Consider the following 15,901-nt stretch of genomic DNA (forward strand, 5'->3'; position numbering starts at 1 on the left):
GGTGAGGCACAGGGACCCCAGACAGAAAGGACACTGCAGCACACAGGGGTTATGTCCACTCAAGCCCCCTGCCCCGCCCCTCTCCTGAGCCCTGCAACCAAGTCAAGCTGCTGCCCCCACCGCACCATCCCGGAGACAAGAACAGGAGGGGGGTGTTGGTTCTGCCCCTGCAGGCCTCCCACTGCAATCCCTGCCCAACTCTAGATCTGCCTCCTCCAGAAAGTCTCACTGGACTGCTCTAGACAGCTGGCCCTTGAGGGCTGCCAGATAAAATAGGCCACGCAGCCATATCTGAATTTCAGATCAACAACAGATACTTTTCAGCATAAGCATATGCCAATGATTGCATGGGACATACTTACACTAAGAGAATTGTCGTTGGTCTGAAATTCCATTAACTGGGTGTCTGCTTTTCATTTTGTTGGCTAAGTCTGCAGCTCATTCTGATCCCACACATACGCCCCAGGAGCTGCTAGTCCCAGGACAGGGTCTGGTCTGCCTGCTCTCTCCCCTCTGCTTCCATGGCAGAACTCATCAAAATGCATCAAAGCCAATCAAGGAATGGCAGGTTCTCAGTCACATGGGGATGGGGTTGACATCCATGGGCTGTTCCATCTAACCCAGTCTGCCCTTCCTCAGACAATGCTCTCTTGAGTACTCCCTGACCTGCCACCAACTGCCCACAGACAGACACCTGCGCTAAGGTGTGGCATGCAGCACCTGAAACTTCTCCCCCATCTTGGGTCAGAAGAGAAACCTGCCATCCACAGACAGGTATGTAGGGAGGGGCAGGGCACTGCATCTGACTGGAAGAGGCACCTGTGTCTCAGGTCAAGGTTCCAGCAGATGGGACACTAGTGTCACCAGCACCCAGTTCTGCAGCTTGCCCAGCCATGGAATGGCAGGCTCTCAGTCACATGGGGACGGAGTTGACAGTGCCCTGTTGGAGGAACCAGTGAGTGGATGGCTCCTTGTGTGCTGATCTCAGGCCCAGGAGGAGGGCCCTCTCCACCCCTATGTCCAGTACTTCAGCTCCTCTGTCAGAAGCTGAAACTAGACACCCCCTCACATCAGCATGGGCCAAAGCTGAGAGCAGACAGGGGCAGGGGACTTGGCAGGAAGGGGCAGGAAGGGGCCCATGCTGGGCAGGACTTTGGAATGATCCAGACAGAGGAGCCTGTTGAGGGGGACTGTCCATGGGAACTCTCAAAGTGGGAGGTGGGAGGCCACCATTAGCCCCAGAAATGGGGCACAGAAAGCCCCCTCCCCACCAAAGACATAGTTCAGTGTGTGTGCTGTTACCCTAAGCCTCTCAGAACCATCTTCCCTGGGGGCTGGGGTATGATCTGGACCTGTGGACAGTGATGACACCCAAGGTATCTGGCAGAGACCCTCCACAGCACTGACATGGGCTGCTGGACAGAGAGACCCAGGCAACGCTACACACTCTTGGGGGCTGCAGGGGTCCCTGGCTGCCCTCAGCTGCCCCTGGTCTGGGCCAGAGCCACTCAAGCAGGCAGGTCAGAGGGCCTGAGCCCAGCCGCCCCCCACCCCCCAAGCCAGACAGACCAAGCTTGGAGACTCTGCTGCCCTTAAACTCTGGGCTGGGCAGCCCAGCCCCTTGGATGAGCCCCTGGCCTCAGGTTCAGACTGTCCATCTGTCCATCCAGGCCAGTGTGTGCAGAGCTATTTCCTGGCCTGACAGCCACAGTACCCCCAGCTACTCTGAATAAATGATGGGGTCCTCACAGCTCAGGGCGCACCTAAAGTCTTCCCTTTAGCCAAGTGAGATGTCCAGGACTGCTGTGTCCCCAGTCTGGGGGCCTCTCCTCCAGGAAGCCATGTGTGGGCCCACCAGGCTCCCAGATCCCCAGGGCAGGGTCAGTCTTGCTATGTGTCAACAGCTGGCCAGGCCCTGGCTCTGACATCATTAAACCTTATCTGTAGAATGGGGTGACCCTCACCCCTGTGTCAATCACCCCAGCGATGTACACATGCAGGAAAAGGGTGGATAATACCACACCCCTGGCCACTGCCCTCCCTCCTGTCCTTCCTGCCCCCACCCCAACAGGCCACAAACCTGAAGCCCCCATTGTGGGCATAGATAAGGTACCCTGGGCGAGCCCACTGGCTTCAGATGAAGAAATTTCTGGAGATCCTGCAGCTTTTGGGAGACCCTATCCCCAGGGCTGAAAGCAGAAGGGCTCAGAGCTGGGGTCCTGTCTCCTGCCTATCTGTCTTCTTCCCTATCCAGTTCCAGGTTGTGGGTGGGCAGAGAAACAGCTATGCAGATGTGACCCACCCAGCTCTGGAGCAGGGGTCCGTGGCCACACAGGTGATGCACCACCTCCTGCAAGGCCTTACCTGGTCCTTAGAGCATAAAGATCTCTGGCCCTGCGGTTTAGGGTTAGGTTTAGGCACTGAGGGGTGCTCTCCTGCCCCTACCACAGTGTACAAGCCCCAAGAGGCCCTTGTGTAAGACTGACCCTGCCCTGGGGATCTGGGAGCTGAGCCAGGGCTCCTCACTGCTACCCAGCCTGAATGCCTTCTGACCACCCTCCTCACCACCTGGCTCTGCTCCCTGAGCTCCCAAAACCTTAGTCTTACCCTCCCCCTAGCTATCCATCATCTGTCATCTGTCAGCTCATCCTTTCATGTGTCCATCCACCCATCCACCCCAGGCACTGATGAAGTGGCCGGCTCCAAGTGCAGCCCTTGTAGGCAGTGCACAGTGAGGTGGCAGGGAGGTGGTCTGGATCTGGGCCTTGTAGGGAAAATGGTTGGTAGAAGGCAAAAAAGTGGAGCAGCATTCCTGGGAGAGAGAGCATGTGTGGAAGGGCCTGAGCGGAAGGGTGCAATTGGTGCCCAGGACTCAGCACTCAGTACCTCCAGGGACTCAGCACTCAATAGCTCCAGGGACTCAATACTCAGTGCCTGTTAGGAACTCAGCACTAAACACCTCCAAGGACTTGGTAGCTACTCCTTGTGACTTGGCACTTAGCACCTCCCAGAGACTTAGCACTCTGCATCCCCAAGGACTTAGTAGCTACAACTCCACAGGACTCAGTGCCTAGCACTACGATAACTGAATCTTAATCCTCCAAGGAACTCGGTCCTTGGTGCTCTGGCTTTGCAGAAACATAAAGGGCAAGAAGGGAACTGCCAGGAGGAGGGGCTGGAGGTTGGCACAAGCCAGATTGGGAGATCTGCTCAGGCAGCTGGGGGGCTCAGACTTCAGCAAGGGAGAAGTGGGGAACCATGAAAGCATCAGAGCAGAGGAAGGGTTTGCCCAGACCACCAAGTCCTTCCAATGTCCTGCCCTTCTGAAGAACTGATGCTTTCACCTCAGACCAACCAGCTCCCAAATCACCCCCTCAACACTGAGCCTCTTCTCCACCCCCAACTTGGGGCTGGCACAGGGGAGCTGGGGTGCCAGAGCTGCATCTGGAAGAGCCAAGAGCCCTGGGCATGGGTGAAGAGAGAGGGCCACCTGCTTAGCCCACCCCTGGAAGCCCTGGGAGGTCAGAGAGAGGTTGGTCTCCCTCTGTGCCACTCTGTCCACCTCCTCTCTGGGCCATCCAGGCACTGGCCTGAGCCCCATCTGCCCTCTTCACTGGTAGAGGGGAGAAAGGACATCTTCCTAGGTGTTCCCTGCCCCCTGCCCTGAGCCCCACAAGCCTCTGTTCAGTTCCTAAAATAAGCATCCAGCACCCCCGGTGGGGGTAGGACCTCAGCTGGCCACCCCCTGCCTCCCAACCCCAGGTCTGCCCGCCTCCCAGCCCACAGCCACTCCCACTCCAGTGCCAGTGTCTTGGGTCTTCTGCGGCAGCTAAGGCCTCAGGTGGGCATGCCCTCTCACCTTGCATTGAGGACTCTGGGAGAGGACCAAGGCTCCACAGGCTTGCTAAGAGCCCAGCCAGACCCGGGGTCCCAGAACCCAGGTTGGGTGTGAGGAAAACTGCCCTCCTTACCCTGTCCCAGGGCCAGCCACCCTCACAGCCCTGGCTGGCTACAGGGAGCCCCCAGAGGTGCTCTCAGATGAGGCTGGCAGGTGGCCGGGGCCAGGGGATGAAGGGTAGATGTGGGGGGAGGGTTCAGCTGTGGACCCTGTGGGCTCTGCCTTACCTGCATGCCTGCGGCTGCTGCGTCTGGGAAACTGCCAGGGGCTGGAGGGTGGTGACCAAGTACGGGCCGCCAGTAGGCTACATATCTACCTGACTTCCGTGTGGGACTCGCCCCTCCTCCGTAGTCCCTCCTGCCTCCCTGCCTGGGCAGCCGGGGAGGAGCCAACCCAGGCAGGAAAGCCCCAACCCCAGGGGCCTCTGACAGGAGTGGTGATGGTGGGGTGGGGTTAGGGAGTCTCAAGGGGGGTACCCTGTTGTTCCCCCACAGGCCATCACCTGCCCCTGAGGAGGTAGCTTTGCTGTGAAATGGGGTGAATGGCTCCACCCACATCCTCTTTGGGGGAGCAGGTTGAGCAGGGGGCTTCAATGGGTGGGCTCTGGCCAGTACCCCCAGCTGAGGCTTTCTCTGACCCGCAGCGTGGCCCCCACACTCTCTCCGAGTACCCAACCCTTCACCCTCATCCAGGGCTTATACCCTCCGAGAGGAAATGGAGCAGGGGATTAAGGAGAGACAGGCCCCCAATCCCAGCACTCTGGGAGGCTGAGGCGGGTGGATTGCCTCAGCTCAGGAGTCCAAGACCATCTTGAGTAAGAGCGAGACCCTGTCACTAAAAAATAGCCAGGCATTGTGGTGAGAGCCTGTAGTTCCAGCTACTTGGGAGGCTGAGGCAAGAGGATTGCTTGAGCCTAAGTGTTTGAGGTTGCTGTGAGCTACGACAATACAGCACTCTACAAGGGGGTGGGAGTGGGGGAGACTATGCCTCCAAAAAAGAAACTCATCCCACTCTTGAGTCCCTACTGTGGATCCCAGCTGGGGGAACTTTGGTATCTTGGGGGTATATGGCTGGCCTGAGATGCATGGACGCTGGCCCCCACATCTCCAGGTCCCAAGGAGTTCTAGGCAGTCAGGGTGGAGGGAAACATGGGCTCGCTGGGGTGGCCTGAGAGTGACCCTCATGTAAGAGTACTCTGAGGATACTGAGCCCAGGAGAGAGCAGACTGTGCCCAACAGGGAGCTCCCCAGGCAGAGCAGCTGAATGGCAGGTGCTCCCCCATGTCATGGGGGAGTAGGGAGCACCCTGGTGTCACAGGAGAGTAGGGAACACCCCTGGTTTCATGGGGGATTAGGGAGCTCCTATAGTGTCATGAGGGATAGGGAGGATCCCTGGTGTCTCGGGGAATAGGGAGCACTCCTGGTGTCATGGGGGGAGTAGGGAACACTCCCAGTGTCATGGGGGAGTAGGGAGCATCCTGGTGTCACAGGGGAGTAGGGAACACCCCTGGTTTCATGGGGGATTAGGGAGCTCCTATAGTGTCATGAGGGATAGGAAGGATCCCTGGTGTCTCAGGGGAGTAGGGAGCACTCCCGGTGTCATGGGGGAGTAGGGAGCACCCCTGTGTCATGGGGAGTAAGGAGCAAGTAGGGAGCACCCCGGTATCATGGGGAGTAGGGTGCACCCCTGGCATCATGGGGAGTAGGGAGCACCAGCAGTGTCACGGGGGTGGGGAGCACTCATCGTGCCACTGGGTGGGAGCAGCATCACCCAGCCCAGCAGCATTCTCTTACCACTTAGGCCCAGGGTAAGGTCTGTTTGCTCCGGTTTCCCCAAGGGATAACATGGCTCCACCCACAGTTCTTGGGGGACTCACGGTGTGATAGCAGCAGGGACCAGGACTAAATAGTGAGGTGGTGAAGGCAAGGGATGAACTGGCAGCTTTGTGGGAACAAGTCCAGGTGGAAAGCATTATGATTTGGGTGACAGAAAACTCTCCATGGTGCTGGCTTCAACTATTAACTTTCTCCTATCAATGAAGTGTGGAGTTACCTAGTCCCATACTACTATTGCCCACTCATAGTCATCAAAGACCCAGAATCCCTTTAACTTGCTGCCCTTAGACACAAGGTCCTGCTACAATGTTCCCAGATAGCCACTCAAGCTCCAGGCATCACATCCACATTCCAGCCTGCTGGAAGAAGAAGGGGTGAGGGAGGGCACCCCACCCTTCACATGGTTAGTCAAAACACCTTGCTGCAAGGAAGCCTGGGAAGGGTGTACTCTTTTCCTAGGAAGAAAGTAGGGCAATGGGGAGCCCCGCAGTCTGCCAAATTGGAAGCCAGAAACAGAAGGAGCGAGGGCAGTGGAGCCTGGAGCAACCCCTGCTCAAGATCTATCTGTGTCACAGGCCAGGTGTGGGGGCTCACCCTGTAACCCCAGCACTCTGGGAGGCCGAGGTGGATGGATTGTCTGAACTCAGGAGTTCAAGTCCAGCGGGAGCAAGAGTGAGACCCCATCTCTAAAAATAGCCAGGTATTATGGGTGGCACCTGTAGTCCGAGCTAGTAGGGAGACTGAGGCAATAGAATCACTTGAGCCCAAGAGTTTGAGGTTGCTGTGAGCTTTAACACCATGGCACTCTACCGGGAGTGACAAAGTGAGACTCTGTCTCAAAAAGAAAGAAAAAGAAAAAGATTTGCATCACAGCCACTCCTGGACCCCCACAGATGTCTCCGTCCAACCCCCAATGCAACCTGCCCAGGATACTTTGTGTGGACATTTGCATTGTGTTTAAAACAATCTGTTAGCAGGTCATAGATTTTCCCAACACTTCAGCTGTCTACATGGCTGCGCTTGTCTCAATTTTGTCATTCCCTATTTTATTGCTGCTGAAGCACTGTCCTTTTTCATTCCACCTTCCATGGATGTGTGTCAGTGAGGGAACCTCAGCCGTATCCAGACCTCTTGCTGCAGGTGGACCAAAGGCAGCCTCTCCAGCCTGGGGAGAGAGCACCCAGAGGTGGCTGCCTGGACTTGGGCTTCACTCTACAGGGGAAGGGCACTCAATGGGGGTGCAGAGAAAGGGTAGTTTCTCTCTCTCTTTGGAGAGAAAACAGGTACCACCCTTTCAGAAAGCAATTCAGCAACAAATATTAAACACCTTTAAATTGTTCATACTTTGGCCCATTAGTTTAAATTTGTAAACTGTTCTAAGGAAGAAAATTCAAAATAATGAATATATGTATGAATATGTCCTTTGCAGCAAAAACTATAAATGACTTAATGTTCAACAATGAGAAAAATGAGCAAACATGCCATATTCATATTCTGATTAAGCAGCTGATAAAATTTATGCTTTTAAAGAGTTCATGAGAACACAGGAAAATGCTTAAGTGATATCGTTAAATGGGAAAAAAGACTATAAACATGTATAAAAATTTAAATTTCGACTTACCGAAAATACATTCAAATACTGAAGAATAGGTTGATATTTGATATTTATATTTGCTTAACAATGTGAGCTGAGGGTGGGGGAATTATTCTTTTCTTCCCATGTTAGCTTTCCAATTTTCTTTTCTTTTTTTTTTTTGTAGAGACAGAATCTCACTGTACCGCCCTCGGGTAGAGTGCTGTGGTGTCACACGGCTCACAGCAACCTCTAACTCTTGGGCTTACACGATTCTCCTGCCTCAGCCTCCTGAGCAGCTGGGACTACAGGCGCCCGCCACAACGCCCGGCTATTTTTTGTTGTTGTTGCAGTTTGGCCGGGGCTGGGTTTGAACCCGCCACCCTCGGCATAAGAGGCTGGCGCCCTACTCACTGAGCCACAGGCGCCACACCAGCTTTCCAATTTTCTACCACAAACACCTATCAGTTTTATAAACTTTATTACCCACATTTACTTTATTATTACACTAAAGTCTATTGTTATAAACTTCATTTCCTCAGATTCAGCTGTGACAACTGCTGGCCCTCTCTGTCTTGGCAAAGAACTTTGTTCGTAGGCCTACCCTTCCCCTGTGACCTTTGGACCCTGCTGTTCTTTCCTCCCACCTCAGACTCCAGAAGACCCTGCCCAGCAGCCCTTCTCCCCCGAAAGCCAAATGCAGCAGGAGGCAGGCCCCCCCATTAGCATCGGATGGCAAAGCCCACCAGGGCTAACAAGTGCCTGGGTGCTCCCCAGCAGGCAGAAAACGGCTGCACCCACTGCCTACACCTGCTTTCTGCCCCTCAGGACAGGGCCTCCCACTCCCTGCCCCCTGCATCCTGGGTGTGGCACTTCTCAGAGGCAGCACCCAGGGTTGGCTGGGGTTGGGCCTCTGAGAACCCGCCTCCTGTCTTTTCTAGGCCTTAAATTAACAACAGTTCCTGTTTCCTGTCTTAGGCAGCAGTCTTGCCAGCCAAGCTCCCTCCAATCCTGAGAAAACTACCCTGCACAGGAGCAGGTGGTGGGGTGAGTTTTCTGCCAAACACCAGTGGGAATAGCAGTCATTGTTTCTTTACCAATTCATAGGCTTTCCTCTCCCTTCCCTGCAAGAACATTTTAAGAAAGCATTTCTGCCTCTATTTTCACTATTTACCACCATGAGTGTGACTCCTGCAGGCCTAAGGAAATCTTGGCTCTACCGGCCACGCCCACGTGAGCTTGGGCCAGTTCTGTCCTTGGGTAAGACTGGAATTGGCCACTTCCTTTAAAGTCTCTGCCTGCCTCCCTCCAGAGCCTGGGGTTCCTGGCAAGCGTCTCGCAGCTGAGGAAGGCTTGTCCCGCGCATGGTTTTCCTGGACAGCAATGGACCACATCCTCCAAGATGCTAGGGAGCCTGCTCTTACCTGCCATGCTGCCCCTGAGCCATACCGCCCGCCTTCTGAGACGCCCACGTCCTGACGACAGACTTCACCAGTCCATGAGTGCCTGAGGAGGAGGGGGAGACGTGGGTACTTCGGCAGAAGGTGTGACGCAGGGGCAGGATGGAGGTGAGACGCAGACATCCGGCCCGGGATGCAAAGCTGCAGGTGAACTCCCTGCAGGTGCGCGGGTTCAGGGTAGAGAGGTTCTGGGGCGCGCGGGAGAGGGTCACCAACCCTTCTGTGCCTCAATTTCTCCGTCTCTAAGTGAGAGACAAAAACAGAACCAAAGGTGGTGTGAAGAGCACAATAGTTAACATTTGCATTTTGTTTTGTTTTCTTTTTTTGTTTGTTTTTTCTTTTTCTTTTTTTCACTTTATCGCCCTCAGTAGTGTGCCTTGACATCACAGCTCACAGCAACCTCCAGCTCTTGGGCCTAGGCAATTCTCTTGCCTCAGCCTCACGAGTAGCTGGGACTACAACGCCCGGCTATTTTCTATTTCCCCCCCCCCCTTTGGCCGGGGCCGGGTTTGAACCGGCCACCCTCGGTATATGGGGCCAGTGAGCCACAGGTGCCCCCAATAGTTAACATTTGTAAAGCGTTGGGAATTCTTGCCAGCAAGTGGTCAGGTCTGGGTAGTGACTGCTAAAGTGTGCTTTGCGCCCCGGAGCCCCGTCGCGGGGCAGCAAGGTGGGGTGGGGTGGTTTGGGGAGCCCTTTCAGACCACACCTCGCCACCTGTCCCGAGCCACCCCGCGCCTCCTAAAGCCACAAACCTTGCCAGGGGGGCCGGCGCGTCTCTCCGCCCCGCAGAAGTGCCACGCTGTGCTAGGGGAGAGGGGATCTCTGAGCAGTTTGGGAGAAACACCTAAACCCAGGAAATGATCCCAACAGCACCGAGGGCCCCTGTAGGAGGGCTCGCAGGGAGCCGGCCCGCGGACCTGGTCTGAGTCCAGCATCACTTCTTCCAGCACTACAAGACCTATATTAAACTGTGCAGGTCAGTGCCCTGGGGCGCCAACCTCATCATGGCACTCTCTTGCCTCAGAGACTCTCAGCAGCTCCCCATTGCCTTCAGATGGAGACCAGGGTCCAGCCCCGGCGTGCCCTGCTCATTAGCACCCTTACTCGCATGCTCGGAGGACCGCCACCGCGAGGCTGGCTGCCCCACCCAGGCGACTTCACGTGGATAAAGCCAGGGCCTGGGGGTAGGGTAATACCACGGGGCAAGGAAAGGGCAGAAGTCTGGCCTGGGGAAGCCCCAGAATGCCTCTGCCCTGCCTGCGTGTCCCTGGTGGGTTGGGAGGCTCCACGGAGCAGGCAAGGGCTGAGATGCAAGGTCCCCTCACAGTAAGCCTCCAGGGCAGACACGAGCGTCAGCTTATTGTGCTGCACTGCACGTGCCATGCAACTCGCTCGTTTTTGTGCACTCACGGGTCTGCGCAGCCAACGCTGCACCCATTCAGAGCATCCGCAGCCCGGGAACAAACCTCTCACCCTCTAGCTAGCAGTTCTCAGCCTTGGCACCGCTCATCTCATTGCTATGACCTTGGACTTTCATTCTCCGGACGTTTCACAAGTGGGTCATACGACGCGTGGCCTTTGCGGCCGGCCTCCTCCGCTGCGCAGCGCTCTCCGGGCCGCTCGCCACAGGGTCAGCGCGCCCCAGCCCTCCTGAGCTCCCCGGCACGTGTGCGGCTCGCACAGCTGTGCTGCCGAGGGGCGGGGCGGGGATCGGCTGGGTCTGGGCACACGGTTCAGGCTGGCGGCTCCGGAGGCCCGGTCTGTACCAGCGGGTTGTCAGCCAAGCCTGCCATGTTCTCACCATCTGGCTGCCCAATTCCACGCGCCCCCGGGAAAGAGCTACCCAACCAGCACGGGGGCGCCGGACGTGAGACGCGGCCGGTCCTCGCGGCCTGTCTGGCTCCGGGTTCCCACTGCCGCGGGGCGGACCCCGCTACCTAGCAACTGAGGGCGTCCTTCCCAGCAAGCACTGCAAAAATACGCTACGCAGGAACTACGAGGCCCAGCGTGCCCCGCGCGGACTACAAGGCCCACAACACACCGACCACCCGTTCCTTGCCAGCCGCAGCGCTGTCCTCCTGAGACCCCGCCGGGCGAGCGCACGACCCCTTCCCGGCGCTCCTCGCGCGGGTGACCTGGGTGTGCGTGGGGTCAAGGCGCCAGGCAGAGCGGCTCGGGCCTAAGCGCCATGCGGAGGAGCGAGCGCAGGGCCGCCGAGGGTCCGCGGTCGGGGTCCCCGGTGCCGGCGGGCAAGGCCTCGCTGGAAGAATCGCTCGATGGCCGGGCGGAGGGGCCGGCCGCTGGCCGCCGCAGCACCGAGTCCGAGGTCTACGACGACGGCACCAACACCTTTTTCTGGTGAGGGTCTGCGGCGCCCGGTCGCGCCTGGCCTGGGTCTCCTGCGGAGCTCGCCCGGGCTCGGGGCCAGGGACGGCGCCGGGCTGCGCCGGGCTGCGGGGGGCGTGGCGGACATTCACATCCGCAGGCCGCGGTGGGGTGGGGGCGGCATCGCCTCCTGCCCGCCCTCCCGCCACCCCCCTCTTTGAAGGGTCTGGCTCCAGGCACCTCGGAAATGCTCTCTGGCCTCCGTCTGAAGCCCGCCTGCCCCTCCATCGTGTTTCCTCTCCGGCTGTTTCAAGATGCATGAAACCGTCTTGATTATTTTTTCCTTGCCCCTCGCGTGACGGTCACGTCCACTAGCATGAGTGTGGCACTGTGCTTCGGAATTTTGTGTTTGCTGAAGAAAAGCTCTGCTTCTCACTTGAGTGGCCCCTCACTGGGCCAGCACTAACTCCCTGCTGCCGCTCAGCCGGGTACCCAACTCTGCCTTGGGCTGGGGGCCCCTCAGAGCCCCTTGGAGGCTGTGTCACCAGCCTGGCACCTCCTCTCAAGGCTGACCTTGGGCTGGACCTTGGTTTCCTCATTTGTGAGAGGAATAAAGCCCAGACTCCAGAAAGCTTCTTGAGAAGAAGGGCGAGCTTTTCTTTCCAGCGGTGCTCAGTTTGCCTCCTGACCCACAGCCTTGCAGTCCCATGCTGGGCCCAGGGCCCAGGTGGACAGTGGGAGACAGACAGCAGAGCCAACTGCAGGCAGAAGCTACGTGCATGCAGATTCCAAGCTCTGTGGTCAGCAAACAGCAATTTGGGGTGGGCAAGGAGAGCCTGCCAGGGGAGAGCCGGCTTCTCCAGGGAAGGCTTCATCACACAAGGGGAGACCCCAGAGGGGCCCTGACCTACCCTGGCTCACACCATTGGCTTGCAAGCTGTAGTGGCACCTGATGCTCTGCAGACAGCTCAGTGTCGGACCCTATGCCAGAGTCTTGCCTGGGGGCATAGGCAGCTGCTGCAGGGGAGGGGGCCGCTGAGCCCCCCTCTGGGGAGGTGATGGCACTCTGGTAGTTGTGTACACACTGAGAGGGAGAGGGTAGGTACCCTGCATCACTGGATGCACAGCTCCAGACCTTGTGCCACCAGACTGCTAAACCCCTGGGGCCTGCTGTCTGCAGGTGTCTTGTCCTACACCCTTCAGATAGGAGGGAGGGCATTGTTCTCTCACCACACCATCAGTGTCCAGTGGAGTCCCTGAGGTCCTGAAGTGAGGTGGCTGGACTGACTTTCCTTGTTCCTTACGCAGTCATCTGACACATTTTAGTTGCCGGTTTAGAAGATACAATAGAGAACACTACATAAGAAGCTTAGGTTCTGGTACTGTTAGAACTTCAGAAGCTCAGTGTGTGCTGGTTGAAGGGCGCTGAGTGTGACAGAACTGTCAGGAGCCCTCCCAGCTCACCCCATGCTGCTCAAAGGAAGATAGGCATCAGTGCTGACTTATTTTTTTTTTTTAGAGACGGAGTCTCACTTTGTCACCCTTGGTAGAGTGCTGTGGCACCACAGCTCACAGCATCCTCCAGCTCTTGGGCTTATGTGATTCTTTTGCCTCAACCTCCTGAGTGACTAGGACTACAGGTGCCCTCCACAACACCTGGCTATTTTTTGGTTGTTGCAATTTGGCTGGGACTGGGTTCGAACCCACCACCCTCGGTATATGGGGTTGGCGACCTACTCACTGAGCCACAGGCGCCACCCCAGTGCTGGCTTCTTTAGAAGCCAAGATCTGGGCCCCAGGTTCCTGCGCACAGGGGTGTTTGGGACACATGCCTGTCAGTAGGGCAGCCTACCTGTCAGGAGGCTGAGGGGATGAGACTGGGCTGGCCAGTTTCAGGCACTCTCTGGGTGGGTGGGTCTGGTTCCCCACAACCCGTAGTGCAGAGGAACATGACCAGGCCCTCACTGCACTTCCCTTACCTGTGCTGGGAAAGGAGCTTTGAGTTTCCTCATGGCCGGTAAACAGGTACATGCCTGCTGACCTGTGGGGCCTTGCCCTGGCCACGTGTGTCTCCCCTACTGACTTGCTGTGTTAGGATTTTAAAACTCTTATTTTGTGTTTTAGAGAATTTTAATAATTTTCAAAAAGCTGACATACATTAAAGATTAACATAAAAAGTTTATATTTGTGGAAATGACTTTAGTTCCAAAATTACCAAAAGGAAATTTTGTATGATGTAAAACCTTGTTTTTAGGGTTTTCAATTTTTTTTTTTTCCGAACTCCTGGGCTCAAGCCTTAGCCTCCCAAGTAGGTGGGACTACAGGTACCTGCCACAACACCTGGCTAGTTTTTTTTTTTTTTTTTTTATACGAAAGGTTTTTATTGGTGAGGGAGGGATGCTGCAGAGCAGCACCAAGGAGGAGAGAAAAGAAGGGGGGGGAGGAAAGAGTGGGGACGGGGAAAGAGGGGGAGAGAGAGAAGTTTTTCTTATTTATTTATTTATTTTTAGTAGAGCTGGGGTCAAGTTCTTGCTCAGGCTGGTCTGAAGCTCTGGAGGTCAAGCAGTCCACCCACTTGGCCTCCCAGAGTGCTGGGATTACAGGTGTGAGCCACTGCATCTGGCTCAGGGCTGTCATCGAAGATGGTTGGGTTCTCAGATCATGTGTGTAGATTTTGTTTCTTTGTGATTGCTTTTTTGCAGCAGGGCAAGTTGTTGGTGTTCAGAGTCTGCCAGCCTCAGAGCCTGACAGCTGCCCTCTCAGAGTAGTAAGGACATTGCCTCTTTTGCTGGTTATGGGGAACATCCAGGGGAAAATGTTTGGGGACACAGACTCAGAAGCACTGTGTGAAGACGCATCAGCAAGTGTCTAAAAATTGGGAGACCTGAAAGTCTACCCTGCAGAGGTGCCTAACTCTAAACCTAACCCTAATCCTGACTGCCATCAGGTTCCCAGACTTACTGCCTCCTGAGTAGGGAGCTGGTTGTCTGAGGATTCTCCAGGGCTTATTCCTCATGATGCTGTGCCTCTCCTGAGTCTTCTTAGTGACTCAGCCTGTTGTAGAGTACTTCTTTAACTCAGGTTTCTGAGATGCATCCTCAGTCATTGTAGGTTTGCCCAGGTCAGGATGTATGAGGGTCCTTTTGGTCATGCTGGTAGCAGGCCAGTATCATAGCCCCAGGGCCTCTCGTAGGCCGTGGATAGGCCCTCTGGTCTTGGCCTCCCCTTGGTCCTTCCTCAGTGATGCATGTGTGTTTTTCTCTAGCTGATCTGGACTTGCCTGGCTCCTGCCCACTCAGCCTTAGCTTGGCCATCTCTGGAGAGGGATTGGCAACCAGATGTCTTCCACTTGTGGTGGCAGGAAGCCCACTGTCCTCATGCCCTCATCCTTGTTGAGTGACTAAGTCCTGGGGTTTACTGCAGCTCTAGTCCTGGACCTGGCCACAGGACCCAAGCCTTCCCCAGGGTCTGCCCAGGCCCAGGGAGGTGGAGGAAGGGGCCATGCTACACAGGTCTGGTGTCCTGCGAGGGACAAGGACGTCTGCCTTTGGAGGATTTTTGTGCTGTCTGAGTGCACCTGCCACTGCTGTGCACATGTCCACATCATGCTGGTGTAAGATGGGCTGTGACTGAGTAAGGCAGCTCTTACTTCCCAGTAGAGTATTTGGTCTCAGAGGTTCTGAACTTGGTCTTGCCAGGTCACTGCTATGCCTGGTGCCTTGCTCTGGGTCCTTAGCCCTCTACCTGCCTTGGACAGGACACAGCTGGGTCCTCTTATTTCTAATTCTGCTTCCCCATGGCCAGGGTGGGGGCAGGTGCTTGGTGGCACCTGAATGACAGTACTCCCGGGAGCAGTGCTGGGTTAGGCCCGGCAGCTTCCTCTCATTGGTCTGTGTGTGGCATGGTGGCATTTTGGGTGTCCGCAAGGCCTCCTTGTTTCTGCCCTTGGCCCCCATGGAAACAAGGTGTCCCCTCTTTGTCCTGCTGGTTACCTGCAGAACATGAGATCTGCTGTGTTCTCATGCTGACTTAGCTGCTGAGCCCCTCTGCACCTGATCCGGTTGGCTGTTATCCAGGTCATTGCTGCCCCTCCCTAGGCTGAGGCACCTTCCTGTCTGTTTTCCCACAGACTCTACTGCCCCAGAGCAAGGGCCCTTCATGGGATGGCTGTTTGTTCTATGCTGGGTTCCACCAAGGGCCTGTTGACCTCCTCGGTGACAGGCTCCCATGCATACCACTTACTGTCAGCGTGAACGTTGGAGCCTGTTGACCCTGTCCCTCGTGATTGGCCTGTCATGATGAGGCTCTTCCCAGCTCCCAGCACTGCTGTCTCCAGAACATCTGGGCTTTTGAGAGGTTCCCTGCTGCTTCTCAGAACTGCTGGGGACTGAGTGGGGCCCAGAGAGTGCTTGCACCTCCTGCCCTGTCCTCTTCTGGGCTCTGGGTGGTGTGTCCAGCATGGGGTGGGGTGTCCTACCTGGAGCTCTGCAGCCCTTCAGGTCCAGCTCTTTTGAGTCCCGATCTTTTGCAGACCAGAGAGAAGAGTAAACAAATTAGAGGGTGGGAATGGTGGGAAATCGAGAAAATAAATTACAGAAGAAACGTCAATTACATGAAAGACAAAGAGATGAGATGGGCTTGGTAGGTCTGAGGCAGCTGATGACAGGAGCCTGCATGGAACTGTGTGAACAGCTTTGTTTATATATAGTACCTAAACAAGGTTGCTTATGTTAACAAAGTTGCAAATCAGCAAGGAAAGCGAGTGGGAATATTTTCATCTTTCAAGATTGAGGGGAACTAAACTGGA

At 55.9% G+C, this 15,901-nt stretch overlaps 2 protein-coding genes across 15 annotated transcripts in view; one reads left to right on the forward strand and one right to left on the reverse strand.

The window, feature by feature from the left end:
* Positions 1-11,876, reverse strand: part of ANO9 (anoctamin 9) — a 34,146-nt gene extending 22,270 nt beyond the window's left edge. The window contains exons 1-2 of one of the 12 annotated variants that reach the window (XM_053562642.1): positions 11,335-11,876; positions 8,731-9,008 (exon numbers count right to left, since the gene is read on the reverse strand). In XM_053562642.1, the coding sequence (XP_053418617.1) occupies positions 8,731-8,889 (159 nt within the window). In that variant the 5' untranslated portion in view covers positions 8,890-9,008; positions 11,335-11,876. Of the gene's footprint in view, positions 1-4,125; positions 4,253-8,730; positions 9,617-10,242; positions 10,577-11,334 lie in introns of those variants that run through there. The other 11 variants (XM_053562640.1, XR_008374346.1, XM_053562639.1 and 8 more) reach the window with 11 other exon arrangements.
* PTDSS2 (phosphatidylserine synthase 2) overlaps positions 7,757-15,901 on the forward strand; it is a 40,442-nt gene continuing 32,297 nt past the window's right edge. Inside the window, exon 1 of one of the 3 annotated variants that reach the window (XM_053562655.1) lies at positions 7,757-8,353. Coding sequence is in view for 2 of the 3 variants with exons in the window: in XM_053562653.1 (XP_053418628.1) it covers positions 10,958-11,127 (170 nt within the window). In the remaining variant the exon portion in view is untranslated. Of the gene's footprint in view, positions 8,354-10,807; positions 11,128-15,901 lie in introns of those variants that run through there. The other 2 variants (XM_053562653.1, XM_053562654.1) reach the window with 2 other exon arrangements.

The sequence above is a fragment of the Nycticebus coucang genome, chromosome 14, assembly GCF_027406575.1.
Source record: "Nycticebus coucang isolate mNycCou1 chromosome 14, mNycCou1.pri, whole genome shotgun sequence".
NCBI lineage: Eukaryota > Metazoa > Chordata > Mammalia > Primates > Lorisidae > Nycticebus > Nycticebus coucang.